At 46.7% G+C, this 23966-nt stretch overlaps 2 protein-coding genes and 1 pseudogene across 4 annotated transcripts in view; 1 reads left to right on the top strand and 2 right to left on the bottom strand.

The window, feature by feature from the left end:
- Usp49 (ubiquitin specific peptidase 49) overlaps positions 1-6406 on the bottom strand; it is a 60335-nt gene extending 53929 nt beyond the window's left edge. Inside the window, exons 1-2 of one of the 3 annotated variants that reach the window (XM_021186169.2) lie at positions 6364-6406; positions 1340-1420 (exon numbers count right to left, since the gene is read on the bottom strand). The gene's annotated coding sequence lies outside the window, so the exon portion shown is untranslated. Of the gene's footprint in view, positions 1-1339; positions 1421-5018; positions 5929-6169; positions 6295-6363 lie in introns of those variants that run through there. The other 2 variants (XM_021186166.2, XM_029471136.1) reach the window with 2 other exon arrangements.
- A 3569-nt stretch (positions 6407-9975) lies between these two features.
- Med20 (mediator complex subunit 20) lies at positions 9976-23880 on the bottom strand. Its single transcript, XM_021186174.2, has 4 exons — positions 23769-23880; positions 22311-22465; positions 15491-15744; positions 9976-11527 (listed from the first exon to the last, which is right to left on the bottom strand). The coding sequence occupies exons 1-4, from the start codon at positions 23780-23782 to the stop codon at positions 11312-11314; spliced, it is 639 nt and encodes a 212-aa protein (XP_021041833.1). The 5' UTR covers positions 23783-23880; the 3' UTR covers positions 9976-11311.
- LOC110312514 lies at positions 11623-13680 on the top strand (annotated as a pseudogene).
- Positions 23881-23966: the final 86 nt, after the last annotated feature.

Raw genomic sequence — 23966 nt, 5'->3', positions numbered from 1 at the left:
ACTTTTTGGATAGCATTGGAAATGTAATTGAGGAAAATACCTAAAAAAAAAAAAAAAAAAAGAATTCAAGGTCAGCTGAGGGATGGAGGGTACACAGCCTTTAATCCCAGAACTCAGGAGGCAGAGGCAGGGGCATCTATGAGTTCAAGGCCAGCCTGGTCTACAGAGTAAGCTCCAGAAGAGCCAGTGCTACACTGAGAAAAAAAAAAAAAATCAAGGTTATCTTTTTCCATACATACATAGTCAGTTCCAGATTTTAGGCGGAGCTGAGCTATGTGAAATCTATCTTCAATAAAAAAGAAACAGGAAAGGAGGAGGAGGAGGAGGGAGGAGAGGAAAGAGGATGTTTTAGAACAGAACCACAGATCATGTAATGATTGGGAAGAAGACCCAGCTATGAGGACTGGTCTCACAGTTGAGGTCCCTAGTGATCCCAGGAAAAGCCAGATAACTGGCATGCATCTGTAACTCTAGCACTGGGAGGCAACAGGGCAGACTCCTGGAGCTTCCTGGCTAACCAGCCTAGCTTAGAAGATGAAGTCAGGATTCAGTGAGAGCCCTTGTCCCAGATAAGAGGTAGGGCATGACTGAGGAAACACACACACCTACCACACATGTGCACGGGCACACATAGACTGAGGAGCTCAGGGCTGTGGGTGATAGAGCTTATGTACATGAAGCACTGGGTACAATCCCCATCTCCAAATATAAAATAAAAAAAAATAAGTGTATCATTGAGTTAATAATTGATAGAAATAGTATTTGTGCTAAAAGAGTATTAATGACCAAATAAACATATCTTTGTAGAAACAGGGAAGTCAGTTCATCTCAAAGGACCCTTTGTTTCAGTACAATAGAGTCCTGCTTCAGAACTGCTGTGAGAAGTTAGTTGATTTATGACAGGTTCCAGACAGGTGCTGGTATTGAGTCATGCAACTCAGTGACACCGTCTGTTAGCAGTGCAGAAGTAAGGGCTTCATTGTTTGCTTGCTTGCTTATTTTTGTTTTGAGACAAGATCACCTTAGAGCTCACACTGGCCTGGAACTTACTAAGTAGTCCAGGTTAGGCTCACATTCCTGGACATTCTCCTGTCTCAGCCTCCTCGATGCTGGAATTACAGTCATGAGTTATCACACCAGGTAGAGATTTTATAAATGCAACAACAATGACTTTTTCCTAGTAAAAGGTTGAGGACAAAACAAGGAATTGGATACAAATACAACTTTAAATATGCGCTGATTATTAAAATATAAATCTCCTAAAAATAAAAGAGATTACCTACAAGGTTCCCTGTTGACAGTTTAGATTTATAAGAAAATGGGGTGACTTTTGATCTACCTGGGATAATTTAAGTAGGATAGTGACTGAAGTTGTAGATAAACTTGAGGTCCTTTCAAGGTGTCTGCCAATCCAAAGACTCTACAATTAACCAGAAAAAAAATTATGTACAACCTGCTTGTCCAAATCTGAAAAGATAAATAAGTTTTATTCTTAGCAAATAACTAAAATAAGAGTTAAGTTCCACTGACAGTTGGGTATGGTGCTGGAGCCTCTAATGCTAGCACACAGAAGCTAGGCAGGAGGACGGCCACAAATTTAAAGCTAGGTTGGGCCACACAGTCAACTTAAGACCAGGCTGGCATATAGTGCAAGGGCATGTCTCAAAACAAAAACAGAAACCTAGGGACAAGCCAGGCTCCATAGAATTCACCTTTACTCCCAGTATAGGAGAAGCAGAAGAAGGCAGATAACTAGGAGCTCACACCAGTCTGCTCTATCTAGTAGTTTCAAGGCTAACTAGAGATATACAGTGAGACCCTGTCTCAAAACAAAACAATATGGTAAACACAGCTAAAACGTAACACTGGAGTCCTTTTTAGCAAGAGTGTCTGAATTAAAATATCATTCATTTTTAGCCAGGAATGGCAATCCACTGCTTTAGTTCCAACAGAATGGAAGCAGAGGCAGGCAGGTCTCTGTGAGTTCAAAGCCAGCTTAGTCAACACAGTAAGTTCCAGGCCAACCAGGGGTGCATAGTGAGACCAGTGTCCCATAAACAGAAAAGATCATCCATTTTCAGTTCTAGAAATGTGTGCTAAGGGCCGAGAGTGCTGTCCTTGGTAAGAATATCTGCCCAGCACACAGGATACTCTGGAGTTCACCACCAGCACAGAGGAGGAGAAAGAAAGCAGGGAAGGAAAGGAAAAGGCAAAGGGAGAGGGGGCCAGTGTGAAGCATCATGCCCAAAGAAAGGGTTAGCACACAATAGCAGTGTAATGGAAACAAAAGGCCCCACTCAAAAAAGCTCCTTCCTTTGACTGAGCTTGTAGTTTGTATTTTCAGACACACAGACAGATCACCTTTAGACAACTGCATCATAAAAATGACCATACCCGGCTCAGTGGTTAAGAGCACTGACTGTTCTTCCAGAGGTCCTGAGTTCAATTCCCAGCAACCACATGGTGGCTCACAGCCATTTGTAATGGAATCTGATGCCCTCTTCTGGTGTGTCTGAAGACAGCTTCAGTGTACTCATATAAATAAAAATAAATAAATCTTTAAAAAAAAGACAATACCTTAAACAGAGTATAACATAATTGTTTAAGGCAATACCTTAAAACAGCCCAAACACAGCTACACAGGCATGTGCACATAACTCACATAAATAGCCATCTCATAGTAAAAATACTCCTCATTTTCAAAGTTAATATTTTCAGACTAATCTCAATTAGCAGCAAAAAATGTAATTAAACATTTTTCTATAAGTTGCTAAAATTACTACCTACCTTGAATCTGCCTAGCAGAAGCCAGAAAGTAAACCATGAACTATAAGCTTGCCCTTAGCACAATTAACAATCCAGAGTTCAGATTCTAATTTACACACACACACACACACACACACACACACACACACACACACGTTTCTGATATTCACGTATCAAAGGTAAACCTTGCTAATGCCAGAAACCTAAGTTTTGCTACATATGCAAATATCCACCAAACAAGAGCAATCTAAAAATCACACAACACTGGAAAAGGAGGCTAGGCTTTTCTTTTTAGAGATGACGCTAATCCCAGAGGTGGGTATTTGCCGCTCCATATGTTTGTTTGTTTCAGACATAGTCTCGTGTGACCCAGGCTGGCCTCAGACTCACTCATGTGGGCAAGGCTGACCTTTCTTCCTTGGGAGTGCTAGGATAACAGGTATGTATCACCATGCAGTGCTTGGGAACCAAACCCAGGACTTCATGAATGTTAGGCAAGCCCTCTACCAACTGAACTCCATCCCCAGTCCCTAGACTAGGGGCTATTGAGGTGGTCTTGCTTGCAGTGCTGAGGACCAACCCTGCACACCCTAGACAAAAGCTCCACCGCCAGCAACACTTGCAACCTCTTCAGGACATCAAGGGGAAACAGTAGCACTGTTTATCTGAATGTAGTTGTTCTCAAGGAAATAACCTTGAGAACAAGACTGGAGAGATGGCTCAGTGGGTAAGAGCCCTTGGCTGCTCTTCTCAGAAGACACACACTACATTCCTAGCACCCCCACACAGCTCACAAACGTCTGTCACTCTAGTTCCTGGGGAATCTGACTCCGGTTTCTGCAGTGCCCCTCTGCAGACACCAGGCATGCATGTGGTATACAGACATACATGCAGGCAAAGCACCCATACACATAAAATTAAAAAAAAAATCAATAGTTTGTACCCCTGTCCCCCAAAAAGAAATTATACATTACTTTTCACATTATCAAATATGAAGTAAATACTCATTAATAGTCTTAATTAAATATAATCACTTCGGAATGAAAAATCATTAAAACACACTACCAATAAAGACTAAGTTTAAATTTGTCCCCAAATTCTCATCTTCCCTTTAATTTCCAAAATGGTCTAATAGTGCCAGAGAGATGGCTTATTGGGTAAAAGAGCTTGCTGCCAAGCCTGACTATCCGAGTTCAATCCTCGGTATATAAATGATTCAAAGAAAGAGCCAACTTCCACAAGTTGTCCTCTGACTTCCATAACTGCTCCACATACATACAAATAAATGTAATTATTTTCATTAAAAATGCACCTTACAAATCAAAGGGTTCTAAAGAATATTAATATGCCTTTCCTATTCACAATCATACAATACAATAGGCAGAGGGACTGCAATCTTATCTTACAGAATTCTTTTCATAAAAGGTACTCATAAAGCCATTATGTAATCTAAAATATGAGTCCACAGCTCTAAAACTCTCCTCAGCTCTGCAGTCCACCTTTCTCCATCACTGTCTGAAGATCTGGGGAGTGAGAAATTACCCCATGAAAAATGTTCCACACAAAGCTGCAAGAAGCATACGAACTCAACGCCCTCAGAGCCGTGACTTCAGACTCCTGCTCAGTAAACTTCCCTGGTTAATTCATTCTCTCTCTCTCTCTCTCTCTCTCTCTCTCTCTCTCTCTCTCTCTCTCTCTCTCTCTCTCTCTCCCCCCTCTCCATATTCTTCAGTTGCTGAAAACAATTAGGCAGAAATCTGTCTGATTAATGAAAACCAAACGAGCCATGTCTTTCTCTCCCCAACGGTGCACTCTTCAATGAGATGCCCTGGCCCTGGCCAGCATCGTCAGCTCTAAAACTGTTCTTCCACCCACCCCAAATACCACATCCCACAGGCACATTGTAAATAAACACAACTCATTTACCCTTTAGCACAACATTAGCGAAACCAAGAGGTTTTCAGCACCCAAGGCTGCCAATTTTTCTATCCCACAAGAACAAAATCAAGTAAAAATGGGTCTCATCTTTTCAAAGTGGACATGAAAGTGGATTTTCAGGCAATGAAAAATGGAAACTGGATCCAAGACTCCTTGAAGAGAGAAAAAGGTTTCTGGAATTTCCTACTATTAGGGACAAAAGGACTCACAAATTCAATACACATTTCTCTTAACAAAGAACTCCTATGCTGCGTCCCCACCTGGTCCCCCACTTCTCAGTCTTTACCCCTGTTTCTAGGTCCCCTTTCACTCACCATGGTTCCTTATCTTCTGCACCAAAGGCTCTCTACTTCAGATCCTTCACTACAGCGTTTGTGCCCTGCCCCTTCCAGACCTTCTGGGGCACTTCAGGGCAAAACATTCGTTTCCCACTCCTGTACAGCCCACCCCAGTTCTATACCCATTGGGACTTCCCTAGCTTGCCTTAATCTCCTTTCTCTTTCCCCACTCCCCATTCCATCCTTTAATTCCCAGGGCCCATCTCTTCGTTGCTCATCTCCTCGGGTTGCCTTTCGGCCAATCTTTTGACTCCACTATCTTTACCTTGCTGAACCTCTTCAACAAACAATCCCCCAGTTTCCCCGTCCCAGCTCACCATCATTCCTTCCACCCCGCTTCTAGCGTCCTTTCAGTGTTGTTTCTTTTTCTCCCAGAACTGTCCTATTAACGCCCAGCTTTCAGCTCGCTTCTCGTTAGCCCTTCCACTAACGCTCCGATTCTTGATTCCCCCTGGTTGTGATCCAGGTCTCCTGTCTCCCTCACTTTACAGAATTTACACCCCTCACCAGCTACTGACCCACACCTTGTCGATCTCACCCCAGCGGCTCCCAGCCCTTCAGCTCATCCCCAGCTCTGCACTAGTTCACACCCTTGTCACGTCTGGCTCTTAATCACTCTCTCTCCTCCACTCCCAACTACTACCCCGGCTCTGCTCCTTCCTTGTCTTCCACTTGCAACTCTTCTGGCCCTGGCACCCCTCACCCCAACACCTCCCACCTGCCAAGCCTTGCCTCTTCCAGACCCCTGCTCCTTAGCCCTGACCCCGGATCCCTCTTCCCAGCCCCGGGCTTCCCAACCTCATCCCGGGGCCAGCCTGGGTTCCTTTCTCACTCCACTCTCCGGCTTCTAACCCTTTCTCTCCTAATCCTCCTCATCTCCTACTCAGCAAACCCTTCCGTCCCCGCCCCAGCCTGCCTTCCCCTCTCTCCCCTCAAACCTTTCACCTCAGAACCCAGACGTCGCCCACCCCGCCAAAACGCAGCGTCCGCGCGCCGGGGCTCGCGCCTTCGCTGTCGCCGCCCGCCGTCCCCGCCCCGGGCGCCCCGGGCCCGCCGGCGTCGCGGTCCCGCCCCCTGCCGCCGCTCCTCCCGCCCGCTAGGCGCGCGCCGCCTTTGTCGCCCCTCACCGGGTGTGTGAGGGGATTTTTTTTTTTCCTCTCCTTTAAAAGGGGAGGGCCGGCACGTCGGGGCCGCGTGTCCCCGCCTCCGAATGTCTGCGCGAACTCCCAGCTACTGCGGCCCCTCACGCCCCCCGGGCCGCCCCCTCGGCCGCTCCGCTGGCCCTCCGCCCCCTTCCCCGCTCCCTCCCCTCTCTATTTACCGCCATCATCAGCACGCGCGAGCTGTCACCGGGACGCAAGACGAACAGGCTGACCACGCCCCTTATCGCCCATTGGCCCACCTGTCAGAGCCCCGCCCCCAGGTCCCGCAATGCGCCAACGGCGCACCTTCCCGGCCGCGACCTGGGGCCCCCGCGCCCTTTACGCAGGTTCGTGCCGCGGGCACCAAGTTTTCGGGTCAGCGGCTGTGGCGGGCCGGCGCGAGAGGCTGAGACGCGGCGCGGCGCGAGTCACCGGCAAAGTTTGGTTGAGGCACGGAAGGGTACAGAAGAAGGTTCCTAGACAAAGAGGCTCTTAAAGGTACAGAGTCTACTGTCTGGCCCTCCTCCTTAAAGGGCCAGGCACTTTTCCGAGCGCCCCACCCCCACCCCTACGATCTGTAAAGGTAAAGGAATTTTGCATATCCTGCGGCTTACCTTCTGCACGTCTCGCTGCTCCAAAGAGGCCTTTCTCACTTCCGGGTATTTTTTGGGTTTTGTCATCTTCTTTACGGTGTAGCAGCAGCCAGAGAACCTGGGGGTCCCTGAGGTAGTATTTTGCAAACGTTACTCTTGGCGCCCAGACACACACACACGTGTGGACTTTTACCACGGATGACTCAGGCGGCATTCAGCTGTCTTATGAAATCCTCTTCGACGGGACGGAAAAAGGTTCATCGCTCCCCAAATGGGGACTGGGAAATAAATCAGACCTAGATGGCAGTGGCCCCAGGGACTTCCGAGAGGGATAAAGTCCATTTTGAAACAGAAAGACTCCCTATGCACGGTAGGCAAGCTTCCCGGGTACACTGGCCTGCCTGACCTTGCGGGTCAGGGTCCCTCAAATTAGATATGTTACAACATCCAAGACAGCCTAAGGCGGCTGAAAACACTTTTAAGAAAAACAATAAGAAATAAACGTGTATTATATGTTACAGTGGTTCAAGGATTTATGTCTGTAAATATGAAGGAAGCAAAAATTAAATAAAGTCGGATGTGGTTAAGCAATCAGTAGGCCGAGGCAGGAGGATGGCATGAGTTCTTATGCTCTGTAGATTGCATAGTGAGTTCAGGGACAATTCTGGATAAGTAACAAGACTCCAATGTCTCCAATGTGGCACAGGAGGAGAACTCAAGTCCTGGGAAAGGACTGAGGACCTGGGTTCAGTTCCCATGGTGGAGGGAACCCTGCAGTGTAATTCAAGAAGCCTCAGGACTACAGATCCCTAATTAGAGCCACAACTTAGTGCCTCTCGTTGTTGTCCCATTTAACAGTTCTCTTTCGGAATTCTAAGTTGTGACTCCTTACAAAAGTGAATAAAAACCTTAAAAGGTGCCTTTCCCCTCTTGCCCGGCTCCCAACCGCTTTCTTGGAGCAGACAGTATCTTAGTGTTCTTTCCCTAACAAGGTGCTTTTCTGAGTGAGGAAGTTGTGCACTTCCAACAGCTAGAAGGAAAATCAACCCACCACCACATACTACATCTTTGGCTCTTGAAGTCTGTGCTGCCTGGAAAGTGCAAGGAATCTCAAGAGCCTTCCAGAGGGTCTCTGAGACCCAAAGTAGTATTAAAATAATATGGAAAATAAGCAGCTTCTGTTGTTTGACTGTCATTTGCACTGACAAGAAAAAAGGCACAATAAGGGGCTGGAGACATGGCTCAGTAGTTAAGAGCACTGACTGTTCTTCCAGAGGTCCTGAGTTCAAATCCCAGCAACCACATGGTGGCTCACAACCATCTGTAATGAGATCCCATGCCCTCTTCTGGTGTGTATGAAGAGAGCGACAGCACACTCACATAAAATAAATTAAGTCTTAGAAAACAACACACAGGAGCAATAAGGGCAAAGCATGATGGCACAGTGGGTAAAGGTGCTGCCAATCAGTCTGCCTTCCACTTCCATCTCCTGGATACACATGCTTGCAAGATATCCATCCTCTGTGAAACAAACGTGTGTGTGTGTGTGTGTGTGTGTGTGTGTGTGTGTGTGTAGTTTTAAGGTGGTGGGGGTGGGGGGCTAGATGGTTCAGCCTATGAATCACTTACCACCAAGCCTGAAAGCCTGACCATCTGGATTCGATTCTGGGACTACATGGGAACAAGAAATGATGCCCAGACATTGTCTTCTCACAGCAACAGGCATGTGCCCAATCACACATGTACAAATAGAACGCAATTTAAAAAAAGTTTTAGAAAGAACAGTGGATACCTGTTGCCTTAGCACAGAAGCCTAATCAGCTGTAGGAAAACCACAGACGCATCCAAGTGTTCTTTGATGGCACTATATAAACACATATATTTTAAGGCATGTATGTTTTATATGTGTGTGTGTAATGTCTCACTTGGATCTCAGGTTAAATTCTAATAAAAATTACTAGTTCTTTTTTTTTTTCAAGACAGGGTTTCTCTGTGTAGCCCTGGCTGTCCTGGAACTCACTCTGTAGATCAGGTTGGCCTCAAACTCAGAAATCTGCCTGCTTCTGCCTCCCAAGTGCTGGGATTAAAGGCATTGTGCCACCACTGCCCAGCTAAAAGTTACTGGTTCTAAGTAAACATTTCCCCAGGTACGGAGGCACACACATTCAACAGTTCAAGGTCTATAGAGTACAAGTCAGCCTAGGTAAATAAGATTCTGCTTAAAAAACAAAACAACAACAATAATAACAAAAAAATTAAAAGCCCAAGGAAACCCAAAACTAAATATATTTTGTACTTTTTTGCTTTTGTGAGGCAGGGAAGATCACCTGGATGAATTCTGAGTTTGAGGTGAGCCTTGTATACATAGTTCCAGGCCAGTCAGAAGTACACAATTAGGCTGTGTCTTTAAAGAAAAAACACTTGGTTGGGCAATGGTGGCACACACCTTTAATTCCAGCCCTAGGAGGTAGAGCAGATCTCTATGAGTACATTAAAGAGTCCCAGACAGGCTGGAAAGATGGCTCAGTGGTTAACAGCACTGGCTGCTTTTGCAGAGGACTTCAGTTCTATTCCAGTACCCACATAGGTGCTCGGAACCATCTCCAGTCTCAAGAGATCTGATGCCCTCTTCTGGATCAGGCACGTATGTGGTACGCACACATATATCCAGACAAAACAAATTTTAAAAGAAGAAAAACTCAGGGACAGTATCTTCATGTTCACAAATTTCCCTTTCAACTTCTCTGCTACATGGAAAGCAGACATTATTCCCAGTATACAAGAACAGATTTAAGCCCAACGCTATAGCCAGCTGCCAGTCAGCTGTCTATTAAAGCGGCATCCCTTCCACTGGCAGCCCCAGCACACCTGCCACAACCCCAGCCTTGCCTTACTGACACAAGTAAAGGTTCCCACTGCTATCTCCAGCTCCAGGATAAATGTACAGATTCTCTTCTTGAAGTCATTGTGAACATGGTTAAGAATGCTTGCTGCTAGCCGGGCGTGACAGCGCATGCCTTTGATCCCAGCACTTGGGAGGCAGAGGCAGGAGGATTTCTGAGTTTGAGGCCAGCCTGGTCTACAAAGTGAGTTCCAGGACAGCCAGGGCTACACAGAGAAACCCTGTTTCGAAAAACCAAAAACCCCCCGCCCCCCCCTCAAAATCAAGATTGCTGGGAATGCAAACAAGGCAACTACAACTAACAAGATGCTAGATTGTTTATGCTTCTCTTTATCTTTTAGAAACTGAGCCCTTCTTATGTAGGAACTGAGAGTCCATATTTACCACTTAAATTAACATCTGCGTTTTCAGGCAGCCAGTACAAAGCACAGAGTAGACAGACTGCAACAGACCAAATACAGAGCAGAAGGCCAAAACTGTAATGTTGGTAAAGTTTTATTACGGTATCTAAAATACCTCAGCTTTTACAGAACACAGTAAAAGAGTAACAAAACAAGAGGAAGTAACAGGAACAACTGGATAACTGAGCCATAGCAGGAAGGCGTAACAAGCTGTCCTGCCAGCCAAAGCTAGGAGACAAGAATGACCAATACCTCAGAGCCGCTGCCCAAATGCGCTGGCAAGTCTGCCTAGCTGTGCTCTGAGGACAGGATCCTAACTGACAGCCTACACTTTGGAGATTAACAGCTTTCCTGAGCCTGTCTGTGTTAAATGTCTCTGTAGTAGGTGAGGCCGGTGAGCAATAGTGTCAGTGAATTCAAGGCTCAAGCAAGATAAGACAACCTAGGAGGCACCCTGAAAAAACGGAGTGTTGAGTGTCAGGAACGTGTGTCCACAGTGATTTGAGCAACTCTGAAAACCATTCCTCTCAACCTCGCTCTCCTCAGTGGACTGTGGGTGCAGAGCTACTGAGCATGCGTTGATCCTGTAGGAAGGAAAGCATTTTGGGACAGTATGATATAAGGAACAGTAAGACATAAGAAGCCAAGTTCCTGGTAACGCTGTGGAGTTCATTCTGCCCTGGGAACTGAATGCCTGCGAACTATTAATGAAAAATAAACTGTGCAGTAAGAGTCCTCTGCTTTTGGTTCTGCTACAGCGGCCTGGCCTACAGGTTCACATAATTTAAAACAGTATGGGAAGACATCAGTGTCCAAAGAATGAAAGCGACACTCTAGTAGCCAACAATCCAGTCCTGCCACCTAACCATCTCCAGGAGAGGCCAGCCACATCCTCAAGCGAAGGGGAGCCCCATACAGCACAGGTGTCCAGCCAATACCAAACCCTCAGCACCTGGGACACACACAGCTACAGTGCCGACAGCGACAACCCTGTCCTACCTGTTGCCCTACAGCTTTTCCATTCTCCACAGTTACCATTCTTGAGGACCAGCCAAATCCAGTTAAAGCATGAAGTAAAAACCAGCTGTGATGGGGTCAGGAGGGAAGTCCAAAGCCCCAGAACACAAGCTACAGCTGGCAACCAGCTGGGCCAGGGGCCCAGGACCGAGTCCAGCACGTGGGCCTGGGCATTATCCTGGTGACAACTCAGGAGGTGGGCAGCGGGCAGTCACTAACGGATCCCAGCCACTGGCACTTGCTGCTGTTTTCGGATCTTGTTGAAGAGTTCCATGTACTGTATCATGGTGTCTGCTGGCCCATAGACCGCATCATGTCTGTTCCCAAACACTGCAGGTGCCCCTGGCGCGTGGCTCCCTAGGAAACTCTGGAGGAACTCAAGCAGGAGGCTCCAACAGTCACTAGCCACCACACAAGGGCCATACTCCACCTGGGACAAGAGAACAGACAGCAAGGGTAAGGACAAGGATGAGCTTGCTTTCCTCCCTCCTGCTGCTGCGAGCGGTCGGTCAGTCACGAGGCGAAACCATTACACAGTGTTGGCTTGGGAGCCTCCAAGCAGAAAAGAAACTGACACTAGGGTCCTTTTCTCTACCTGCGATGCTTCCCAGACTCCTTTCTGCGGTTTTTACTTTGTGACAGGATCTAACAGTGCAGCTCAAGCCGCCTCAGCCTCTCAATCCTCTGGCCTCCATCTCTCAGGTGCTGAGACAGCATGCACTAGCACTTCCCACCTTGGACTCCTTATTCTATACATTGCTCTACAGGTTACCATTAGACAGCAAGACTCTCGACAGCCTCATTTCCTAAGCCTAATGCCTTTCTAAACTCACTTCAAAAGGTTGTGTTTTGGCACAAAGTCTGGGGGCTGAAGGGTAGCAGACATTTCCACAGCCGCCGACCCACAGCTTGAGTGCCCCGCACCGCCTTTCGTGGAAGTCTGAGCCAGCTGTACAGCTTTCCTCCTTGTTCCTGCCGCCATGTCCAGGAACGAGAATGCTAACTTACCAGCTGCCCGACTTAACAGATTCAAGAACAGGGGGAAGGACAGTACAGAAATGTGTCGCTGCGGAATAATAGTTAATGTGGAACTCAGGAAAGCTAAAAGAGATGAGCAGATGCTGAAAAGGAGAAACATCAGCTCCTTTCCTGATGATGCTACTTCTCTGCTACAGGAAAACCGGAACAACCAGGGGACTGTAAATTGGTCTGTGAGGACATTGTTAAAGGCATAAACAGTAACAATTTAGAAAGCCAGCTCCAAGCTACTCAAGCTGCTCGGAAATTGCTTTGTAGAGAGAAACAGCCTCCTCTAGACAACATCATCCGGGCTGGTTTGATCCCAAAATTTACGTCCTTCTTGGGCACTGATTGTAGTCCCATTCAGTTTGAGTCTGCTTGGACACTCACCAACATTGCTTCTGGAACATCTGAACAGACCAAAGCTGTGGTGGATGGAGGTGCTATCCCAGCATTTATTTCTCTCTTGGCATCTCCCCATGCTCACATCAGCGAGCAAGCTGTATGGACTCTTGGAAACATTGCCGTTGATGGTTCAGCTTTCCAAGACTTAGTTATCAAACACGGTGCTATTGACCCACTGTTGGCACTTCTTGCAGTTCCCGATCTGTCATCCTTGGCATGTGGTTACTTACGTAATCTAACCAGGACCCTTTCAAACCTCTATCGAAACAAGAACCCTGCACCTCCCTTAGACGCCGTTGAGCAGATTCTTCCTACTTTAGTTCCACTCCTGCACCACAGTGATCCAGAAGTACTAGCCATTTCCTCCCTGACTGATGGGCCAAATGAGCGCATTGAGATGGTTGTGAAGAAAGGAGTTGTTCCCCAACTTGTGAAGCTTCTAGGAGCTACTGAACTGCCCACTGTGACTCCTGCACTAAGAGCCATAGGGAATACTGTCACTGGAACAGATGAACAGACTCAGAAAGTGATAGATGCAGGAGCACTTGCAGTCTTTCCCAGCCTGCTAACAAACCCCAAAACTAATATTCAGGAGGCCACATGGACAATGTCAATCATTACAGCTGGACGCCAGGACCAGATACAGCAAGTTGTGAATCATGGCCTAGGCAGACTTTAAGACACAGAAGGAGGCCGTGGGCTATAACCAACTCTACCAGCAGTGGGACTGTTGAACAGATTGTGTATCTCCTTCACTGTGGGATAATAGAACCTTTGATGAACCTCCTGAGTGCAGAAGATACCAAGATTATTCAGGTTATTCTTGATGCCATTTCAAATATCTTTCAGGCTGCAGAGAAACTAGGTGAGACAGAAAAATCTCAGTATAATGATTGAAGAGTGTGGAGGCTTGGATAAAATTGAAGCACTACAGAGCCATGAAAAGGAGTCTGTCTACAAAGCCTCATTGAACTTAATGGAGAAGTACTTCTCAGTGGAGGAAGAGGAAGATCAAAACGTGGTACCAGAAACTCCCTCTGAAGGCTTCACCTTCTAAGTTCAGGATGGAGCTCCCGGGACCTTTAACTTCTAATGTCCAGCCAAGGCACAAACTTGTTAGCTATGTGCTGTGCTATTCTGTGTTCTCATAGAACTTACTGTTTCTCTACTATTCTCTACTATTTAACTCTTTTTAAATGTAGTTTGTTATGGTAGCACTTTTTACAAAAGAAACTATACTTGAACAGTTATAAACTGTACATAACTCTTAAAAAAACAGTTTGTGTTTCAGCTTCGCTTGCTTACTAAATGATACATTTTCAAAAGGGAGGCCCTGCAAGCTTCTATCTTTTTTTGTTTGTTTGTTTGTTTTGTTTTGGAGACAGGGTTTCTCTGTCTGTGTAGCTCTGGCTGTCCTGGAACTTACTCTGTAGACCAGGCTGGCCTCGAACTCAAGAAATCCGCCTGCCTCTGCCTCCCAAGTGTTGGGATTAAAGGCATGTGCCACCAACGCCCGGCTGCAAGCTTCTATCTTGTTTTATTGTTTCTAAAATCTCAGTCCATGCTGGACACATGGAAGGCTACGGACTTTCACTCTAAAGCTATCTCTCCATATGTCATTTCAATACCTATACAATGTTGCAGGCCATCAGCCAGTAATGATGCTCGCTACCAAGCCGGCTAGCCCAAGTTCAATTCCCAGGACCCACATGGTAGGAAGAGAGAACGGATTGCTCTGATCTCTGTCAGTGTGCTATGGCGCATTTACACCTATGCCCACCATAAGTGTAATCATTTTTTGACGAAGGCATCGTCTACACACATTCTTGGCCACCGTGAAAGTGGACAGATGCCAAAGGGAAAGGTAGAGTTTGTTCCACAGCTTGGGAGGCCACTCATAAAATATACTAAGGAGGGACGCATGGGCACATGACAGCCCACCTCAGACGTCCCTCAGAGAACTGTGTACTCCAGCCCTTCCTGGAAAGGGTGCTGGTCTCTAGATCTTCACTCCCCTGCTCTCCTTGCTTATGCCTTCAGTTTCCAGCAAGTGAGCCTCTCTAAGCTTTTTACTTGCTGCGAACCCACTTCAATTCTGGGCTAGAGAGTGAATGACTAAAGAAAAGATAGACGAACCTTAGAGCAGTGCTGGACAGATGGCTCAAAAGTTAAGATCACTTGCTGCTCTTAGGACCTGGGGTTGGTTCCTAGCACCCATAGACCAACAACTTTAAAAAAGTCCTTGACTCCAATTCTAAGGCATCAGATGCCCTCCTTTGGCCTCTGAGCACTGTACACGTGTGGTACAGAGACATACATGCAAGCAAAATACCCAATACTCAGAAAAAAAAAATCTAAAAAAAAATCTCCTAAAGAAAGCTCCTGTAACCCCATGCATGCATATACATATATGTTTCTGTTTCTTTTTGTTGTTGTTGTTGTTGTTGTTGTTGTGAGACAGGGTTCGGTTTCTTTTTTTGAGCTGAGGATATAGCATTTTGTTGGTACAGTGCTTACCTAGCAAGCACAAGGTCTGCTCTGCATCTCCAGCACCACACAAACCAGGCATGGTGAAACATATGAAGACATAAGAATGAAGAGTCCAAACAACAACAACAACAACAAAACACACAAACAATGAGAGTCCAAGCCAAATGAAACTGTCTAAATAAATGCATAACCTAAGAAAGAAGCTGGGTAGAGCGGCACACTGCTGCAATCTCAGCACTTGGGGGCAGAAGAGAGCAACATTAAGTTTGTCATCCTTGGCTACATAGTAAGTCCAAGGCATGAGACATGAATCACCACCCCCAGGCCCTCCACCAGGCAAAAAAATCAGCCACCAAAAAAAGGACCCTGCAGTGGAGCATGTCTGAGTCTACCTGAACTAAGTGGGGCTGGGAAAGCTTCCAGAATCCGTACTGTGGAGCCCACAGCATATCCTGCTTGTCCTTCACCAAGGTCTTACCTCCACAGAGATGCCACGGGCACTGGGCCCCATTGTGACCGTGCCCACCTTCACCAGGAAGTCACAGTACTGGTAGCGAGTGCCCCGGGTCTCAATCTTGCTGGCCTTGGCACTCTGGAAGAAGCCCTTGAGCTTCCCCATAAGCACATCGAAGTTGGTGTCAGCAATGAGGCAAGGGCCGTTCTCAAAGAGGGCAAAGCAGCTCAGTGGGTGCTCAGAGTTATGCATCACGTACATCAGCTTCCCAGCCTGGCCTGCAAGGGACAGATGGCCCACTCATCATCACCACTTTTGTCAACACACCCCGGGACAGGTCACGTACACCAAACAAGGCCAGCTGGCAGTTTGGTACCCTGGCAGCCTGAGAGGGAAAGGATCCGTAAATGCTACCCTTTTCCAGAGACGCAGGTAATTGGAAAAGCCAGCCAGACAACGGAGGCCAAACATACCTGACGAGCACCAGGGAATTCTTGGGTGCTGAGAAGAGTCGTATGGTATGTATGTATGTATGTATGTATGAGGACTATTTTATCATAATTAATAACCCATAGACAGGCTCTTTTGGTTTTTCGAGACAGGGTTTCTCTGTATAGCCCTGTCTGTCCTGGAACTCACTTTGTAGACCAGGCTGGCCTTGAACTCAGAAATCCTCCTGCCTCTGCCTCCGGAGTGCTGGGATTAAAGGCGTGTGCCACCACGCCCAGCTATAGACAGGCTCTTATATATCATCATCTATAGTTTCAACAAAACAAGAAAAACCCTAAGGGCTGGTGGTGTTGCTCGGTAACAGATACTGGCCTCATCCTGAGCTCCAGCCCTAGAACCTCAAACATAAAACAGAAGGGAAACACCCGCATGCCGCTCTGGACCCTGTCAATGCTGCCTTTGAAATCTAAATGCTCTTACAGAGGCTTTGCAATAGGGAGCCTATGAACAGTAGGCTAGGACAGTAGACCACAGTCAAGCTGAGTCAAGTTTTTTCTGCCTTGCCTTTAAAAGCTGCCAGTGCCGCCTGCAGGTAAGGACAAGTGTTTGTGACTGTTTAGTTGAGATGGCTAGGAAAGTTATGACGAACCCGGGCACTAGGATTTGAAGCTGTACTTTCAAGCCCCCTTCCACTCTCTGAGAAATGAGTTTCCTCAGTCTATTGTTTTATTTGGTTTGAACAGGGTCTTGCTATCTTACCCAGGCAGGCCTGGGTGTGACCAACTCCTAATGCTGGAGTTAGAAGTGTGTGCTACCAAAGCTGGCTCTGTCTCCTTGTTGCTTCCTCTGTGTGCTAGAGATAGAACCCGTGTTCTATAGATAGAGTGTTCGACAGCGCTAGCCCACTCACTCATTCTACTGGCATTCTAGACTCCTTTTTTTGTTTAAGACGAGGTCTTACTATGGATCCCTGCATAGTCCGGAATTCTCTGTGACTAGGCTGGTCTCAAACTCAGAGATCCATCTGCCACTGCCTCCAGAGTGCTGAGACTGAAGGCTTGCACCAGACACCTGGCTCTGACATTTAACTTGGCCTCCCGTCTTTACTTGCTGAGCCTTCTTGCCAGCTACTCTACAGGCTTTCTCCAAGGAGGGAGAGCTACAGATACATCTGGTTACACAGGAGCTGGAAGAAGACAAAACACAGAAAGCAAAATTCCCCCTAACACACTACAAGAACGAATAGATGACCACAATTTGAAATACTTACTGTACACTTAAAACCCTCCCTCTTCCGGCTGGAGAGATAGATGGCTTAGCAGTTAAGAGCACCGACTGCTCTTCCAGAGGTCCTGAGTTCAATTCCCAGCAACCACATGGTGGCTCACAACCATCTGTAATGGTATCGGATGCTCTCTTCTAGTGTGTCTGAAGACAGCTACAGTGTACTCAAATACATAAAATAAATCTTTAAAAAAAAAAAATAAAGAAAAAACCTCCCTCTTCAAACCCTGCCTGCTCCCCCCTCCTCAAACACATCCTCCTTCCAACTTCATGTCCTTCTCTATTTTTTCTTAATAACCGACTGAATCTAATTAGGGCTATCTGTACATGCATAAGTGTGAGGTTTTTGACAGGGTCTCTCACTGAACCCAGAGCAAGAGTGTCTGGCCAACACCCCAGGGATCCTCTTCCTGTCTCTACCTTTTCAGCTTTGGGATTAGTCATATGCAGCTGTGCCCAGGTTTGTTTTTTTGTGGGTGGTGGTGGTGGTGGGTTTTTTGAGACCGGTTATCATTGTTAGCTCAAGCTGGAACTCTAAACTGGAACTCACTCTATAGACCAGGCTGGTCTCAAACTCCTGCCTCTGCCTCCCAAGTGCTGGGATTAAAGGCTTATGCTACCATGACTGGCTTGTACCTAACTTTTAAGGTGGGATCTAAGGATATAAACTCAAACTCTTATACTTATAAGGCAAAACATTTACTAACTAGGCCATTTCCCTAGCCCCCTAAAGTCTGTTTTTAAAATATATATACATTTATTTGTGTTTTAGGGCAGGGACACATATATGATTCAGTGGTAGATACTTGGGAAAGTCTGTTTTCTCCTTCCACTATATGGGTTCTGGGGATAAAACTCAAGTTGTCAGACTCAGTGGCAAGTACCCAAAAATCTTTTTACAAGAAGGCCAGGCATCCACAACAGAAGACAAGAGTGGCTCAAGACTGTGATTCCAGCACTGGTCTGCTGAGTTTGAGGATGGATGAGAACTTCCCAAGGACACCAAGTCTCCAAATAAGTGTCACATGGAAGCGCAGGTGTTCTCAAGAGGCTCATGTAGTATGACTGCCTCAAGTCTGAGGCCAGCCTGGGCTACACAAGACCCTGTCTGACAACAATCAAAAAACAGGACTGGCAAGATAACTCAATGGGTTAAAGCTCTTGCCACCAAGCCTGACAACCCAAGTTCCATCTCTGGGACCCATTTGATGGGGGAAAAAAGCCTCAACTTGTGCAAGTTGTCCTCTGACATCTACTCCCTTGTTAGGGTACATATGTATACCCATATGTATATAGGGTATATATGCATACACATACTCACATGGAATAAAAATATAGAAAAATAAATATATAAGTCTACTTTTAAAAATGGGAGCGGGACCTGAGACGATAGCTCAGCAAGGACCTAAATCCTAATCCCCCAAACCCAGGTAAAGTCTGAAAGGCTACACACACGTTTGTGATTCCAGCGTTGGGGAGCAGAGGCAGGTGGACCCTAAGAGTTCACTGGCCAGTCAGATATCCAAAATAGCACATTTCCAGTTCAGTGAGAGACCCTGTCTCAAGGCAACCAAGCAGAGAGCCATAGAAGAAACAAGAGATGGAAAGTATCCAGTGTCCTTTCCTAGCTTTCACCAGTGTGGGCATGCACAGGCTCTTCCACCCTGGATCAAAACAAACCACAAGAGGCTGGGCACTTTTGATATAACAAAACAACAACAAAGACATTTCTCTCACTGTGAGATCTGGCCCCTTTGAGGAGATGTTGCACTTCAATTGGACTTTGAAGGCCTGGCAGGCATTTCCTAGCAGGATGGTGGCTTGGGATCTTGCTACAATGCAGGTGTTATGAAACAGTTTCCTCCAAGATTGAAACATTCACTTCAGCAGGGGCACTCTTTAAACTGGAAGGTAAACCCCTCAAATCTCCTCATGAAGTCCCTGAAACTGACAAGATGCACTAGGCCCCTCCCTGCCAGAGGAAGCATTTAAAGTTGGGACTCCCTCAAAGACAAGACAAGCTGCAAAGGAGATCCAGAACTGGTAGCTGCAACAATTTTTTGTCTAAAGAAGCTGTAAAAGAAAACAAAAAAGAAAGAAAGAAAGAAAAGAAAAGAAAAGAAAAGAAAAGAAAAGAAAAGAAAAGAAAAGAAAAAAGAAAAAAAAGACTCTGCGATCAGACCAGGTGCCTCGAAGGACCAGAAACCAGACCAACTGTCCGAAGAAGCACAGACCACGCCAAGTACCTGGAAAGGACACTCTCCAACTTGCTGAGCTGCCTGCAGGCTGTGCAGTATGCTCTAAATTCCCAACTTTGTAAGCTGTCATTGTGCTAGGGTGGGCTTTGATGGTGCATCAGTCTTTGAGTCATTTCTGCTCCTGAAAGTAACTCCTCACCCATATTCCCTAAGTAACCCCATTAAAACTCATTGGTTCGCCAAACTGGAAAAAACAAAAAAACAAAAACAAAAACAAAAAAAACACAAACCACCCATGCACAGATAATAAGGGCTAGTTTAGCAGGTAAAGGTGCCTGCTGCTAAGCCTGAGTCTGATCTCTGGGAGGCCCATGGGAAAAAGAGCTGAGACTCCAGAAAGCTGGAGTCTATAAACTTCATACCCATGCTGTGGCAAAAACAGCCATGCACATGCATAACACACAAACACACACAAAATAAAGAGAGTCTGGTAATGACAGTCTCTGCCTAGCACGCATAAGGACCTGGATACTACCCCAAGAATCAGGTAAACTGAATATGGTACTGGTATCTTAGCACTAGAGCAGGACCATCAGAAACTCAAGGTCATCTTCAGCTACAAGGCAAGTTCAAAGCTAGCCTGAGCTACCCAGAACCTTATCTCACAAAAACCTAATTAATACAAAATAAAACTTTAAAGAGTGATTACCTGAAAAACCAGAAATCTAAGACTTCAGCATAAAATGAAAGAAAAAACAGGACTTGAAAGAGGATGGAGAAGTATTTCTGAACAACAGGGCAGGAGGAAAGATGGTATTCATAACATGAACTCTAGCGCCGGGCAGTGGTAGCGCACGTCTTTAATCCCAGCACTTGGGAGGCAGAGACAGGTGGATTTCTGAGTTCGAGGCCAGCCTGGTCTATAAAGTGAGTTCCAGGACAGCCAGGGCTACACAGAGAAACCCTGTCTTGGAAAACCATGAACTCTAGCGGGGTTAAGGGCATAACAAAAGCAAGGCAGTGGTGGGTGCACACCTTTAATCCCAGCGCTCAGGAGGCAGAGGCAGTCTCATCTCTGTGATCCCAGCCTAGTGTACAAAGAGAGAGTTGCAGGACAGCCAGGGATACACAGAGAAACTCTGTCTCAAAAAACAAAAACAAAAGAAAGAAATAAAAATCTAACAAGAGGCTGGTGAGATGGCTCAATGGTTCTGACCACTCACTGTTCTGTGAGAAGTCTATAGAGTTCACCATCCACACCGGGGCCTATAACCACCACAAGTGCCTATAACTCCAGCTCCCTTCTGACCTCCCTCCACAGCACCCATCCACAGAAATAAAATAGTCAGGTGTAAGGATGCGCGTTTAGTTCCAGCACTTGGGAGATGGATCTCTGTGGATTTGAGGCCACTCCCATCTACAGAGTGAGTTCCAGGACAGCTAGAGCTACATAGTGAGACCCTGTCTAAAAACAAACAAAATAAAATATAAATAAATCCTTTTTTTGTTTGTTTGTTTTTGTTTTTTTTGTTTTTGTTTTCCGAGACAGGGTTTCTCTGTATAGCCCTGGCTGTCCTGGAACTCACTTTGTAGACCAGGCTGGCCTCGAACTCAGAAATCCGCCTGCCTCTGCCTCCCGAGTGCTGGGATTAAAGGCGTGCACCACCACGCCCGGCAAATCCTTTTTAAAAAAAAAAAAAAAAAAGTGTAATAATGGAAAGAGGAGAAAGACTGCAGGATTGGGGAGCAATTCAGTGCCTTCCCTGTACTGCCCTGGCCTCTCTGCTGCCCCCTGCTGAATTTAGCGGGCTCTACACTGACCCTCCAACTCTGAACCCTTCTGTCTGCACTGCCAAGTCACACCTTTCATCTCTTTGAAAATCCAGTTTAAAATATGTCAGCTCTCAGAGCCACTCAAAGCTGATCTTATTCTGTCTCAGGTCTATACACTGTAATTACATACCTGGATCATACCACATCAAGCTGCACTACCTTGAAACTTTTCAAAGGCAGCTAAAGACTATGTGAGTGGGCTACCAAGATGGCTCAGCAAGTAAGAGCACTGACTGCTCTTCTGAAGGTCCTGAGTTCAAATCCCAGCAACCACAAGGTGGCTCACAACCACGCGTAATGAGATCTGATGCCCTCTTCTGGTGTGTCTGAAGACAGTAACAGTGTACTTAATAAATAAATCTTTGGACCTGAGCAAGCAGGGCCGACCGGAGCAAACAGAGGTCCATAGGTCCTAAATTCAATTCCCAACAACCACATGAAGACTCGCAACCATCTGTACAGCTACAGTGTATCCAGAGACTATGGGCACTGGGCACTGGATTCCCTAGGACTGGAGTCACAAACTGTGAGCTGCCATATGGGCTCTGGGAATGAAACCCTGGCTTCTAGAAAACCAGCCAGTGTTCTCAACTGCTGAGCTATCTCTTCAGCCCCAACACTATTCTTTAATGAAGAAAGTACTTCCTGTTATTGTGGACAATTTGTTGTTTCCTAAGAAAGGTTCTCAGTCTCTAGCCTAGGCTGGCCTTGAACCCACGTTTAGAGTTCCCAGGACCCATATCAGCAGGAAGCTCATAACTACCCGTGACTCTAGCTCAGAGGACCTGATACCTCTAGCCTCCATAAGCACCCACACGTGTGTGCATATAGCCACACACAGGGGCACAAGTGCTTGTACACACACACACACACACACACTTAAGTAAAAACAAATCTTTAAACAAATAGGTCAACCTGCAAACTGACCACCATAATATAAGATGGACCAAGAACGTATGAGGCCACAAACACATCCTGCCTCCATCGGGACCGCTACCCTTGACAGAAAAGCAAGCAGATCCATTAACATAAATACTCTAAGCCAGGCTCCTCCCATCTGCTCTCAGCCATCTACTGACCTTGGCTGCCCAGGGTAGAGGCAGCTGTGTGGTAAGTCTCACAGTCCACACAAAATGTCCCTTGTTTCTCTGCTCCGAGCATCTCCAGTTTCTTGGTGAGGAGCTCCACTGTCTGCTGGACACTCTTGCCCTCAGCCACAGGCATCTGGGACACACTGAGAAACAGAACGCCAAGTCAGCAGGGTCCAGAGACACAGAGCTTCTGGCTAAGCCGCTCAATTTCCCAACAGGTAACGGATCAACAGGGCTAGGAGTTACTTAGACATCTCTGATCCCCGCCCATCAGTCCCCAAGAGTTCCTGGAACTCACTATGTAGACCAGGCTGGCCTGGAATTCACAGAAACTTGCCTGACTCTGCCTCCCAAATGTTTATCAAAGGCATGAGCCTTCAGATGGATTGCCTGACTCTTCCAAAGGCCCCAGGAAAGGTCCTGTCCTGTGTCAACTTACTGCAAACAGGGAAACTAAACTCTAAATGACTCTGCTGTGATTTGCCTTCATTGCTCACAGGCACTCTTCACAGTAGTGTAGAAGTATGAGATGAGGCTCCTAGTGTCAACTATGGCAAGAGCCTTAGTTGGGCAGACCTGTGGCCCCTGGCCTCCAAGCTTCTTTAACTGGAAAAAAGCACACCACTACCAAGACTTTAAGTGCTGAGGCCGAGTACTTTGAAATTAATACCCAGAAAGGCACGGTGCCCAAACCTTACCAACTGCCTCCTTTTTATCAAGTGCGACTTCAAACATGTTTAAGATAAAAGTCAATCAAAATTGTCTCAAGCCCAGGCGATGGTGGCATGCGCCCCTTTCATCCAAGCGCTTGAGAGGCAGAGAGAGGCAGGTGGATCTCTGTGAATTCGAGTTCAGCCTGTTCTACAGAGTGAGTTCCGGGCCTCCCAAAACTACACAGTGAGACACCCTGCTCGAAAAACTGTCTCAAACATATAGGGCGTGGTTCATGAATAGTTAATGTGTCTGGTACTCCCATTTCCAAACTCCCAACAGCTCCTTTCCTCCTACCTCTGTCACTAGCCCCAACACCTTAAAGTGGCCAATTCAAAGTCTGTAACTGCAAGCAAAATAGAAAAGTCACTTTCTCCTCGCGCCACTCTTATCCCTTTCTGCGAATAACTCCTAATCCAGAAACCCTATTTCTAACCTTTGGGTCCTAGTAGCGACACTACAAGGCCTCAAGGACAGGAAGAGGCACCAAAAAAAAAAAAAAGGTACAACTCCTGGCGGGTCCTAGGGATGAGGTGCTCTCTTTGCCAAAGGGGTGTGTCTGGGAAGGGAGAAGTCCCACCGCAGTGTCCCCCATCCACACAACCGGAAGACATCTTGGTCAGCCCCCGAGGAACCGAGAACCTCGGTCAAAATCCCCTTCCCCGGGCCAGCACAGGCTCACAGACTCCTTCACGACCCCATGCTCCGTCACCACAGAAGCCCTTCAAGTCCTACCATGTCACTCCCATGGCGAAGGGTCAAAAGGAGGCGCCTCCAAACCCTCGAACTCAGAAACTCCAGACCTTCACGCTAACGGCGGCCCCCAAAACACAGGAAGCAGTCGTTGACCGGCCGCCGGAAATGCGCAAATACTGAGCGCCGCGGCGACCAGCCCACAGGGAGCGGCATCTCCGGATACCCAGTGGTGACATT

Source organism: Mus caroli, chromosome 17 (genome assembly GCF_900094665.2).
Source record: "Mus caroli chromosome 17, CAROLI_EIJ_v1.1, whole genome shotgun sequence".
NCBI lineage: Eukaryota > Metazoa > Chordata > Mammalia > Rodentia > Muridae > Mus > Mus caroli.
This window is presented reverse-complemented; position numbering and strand designations above follow the sequence as displayed.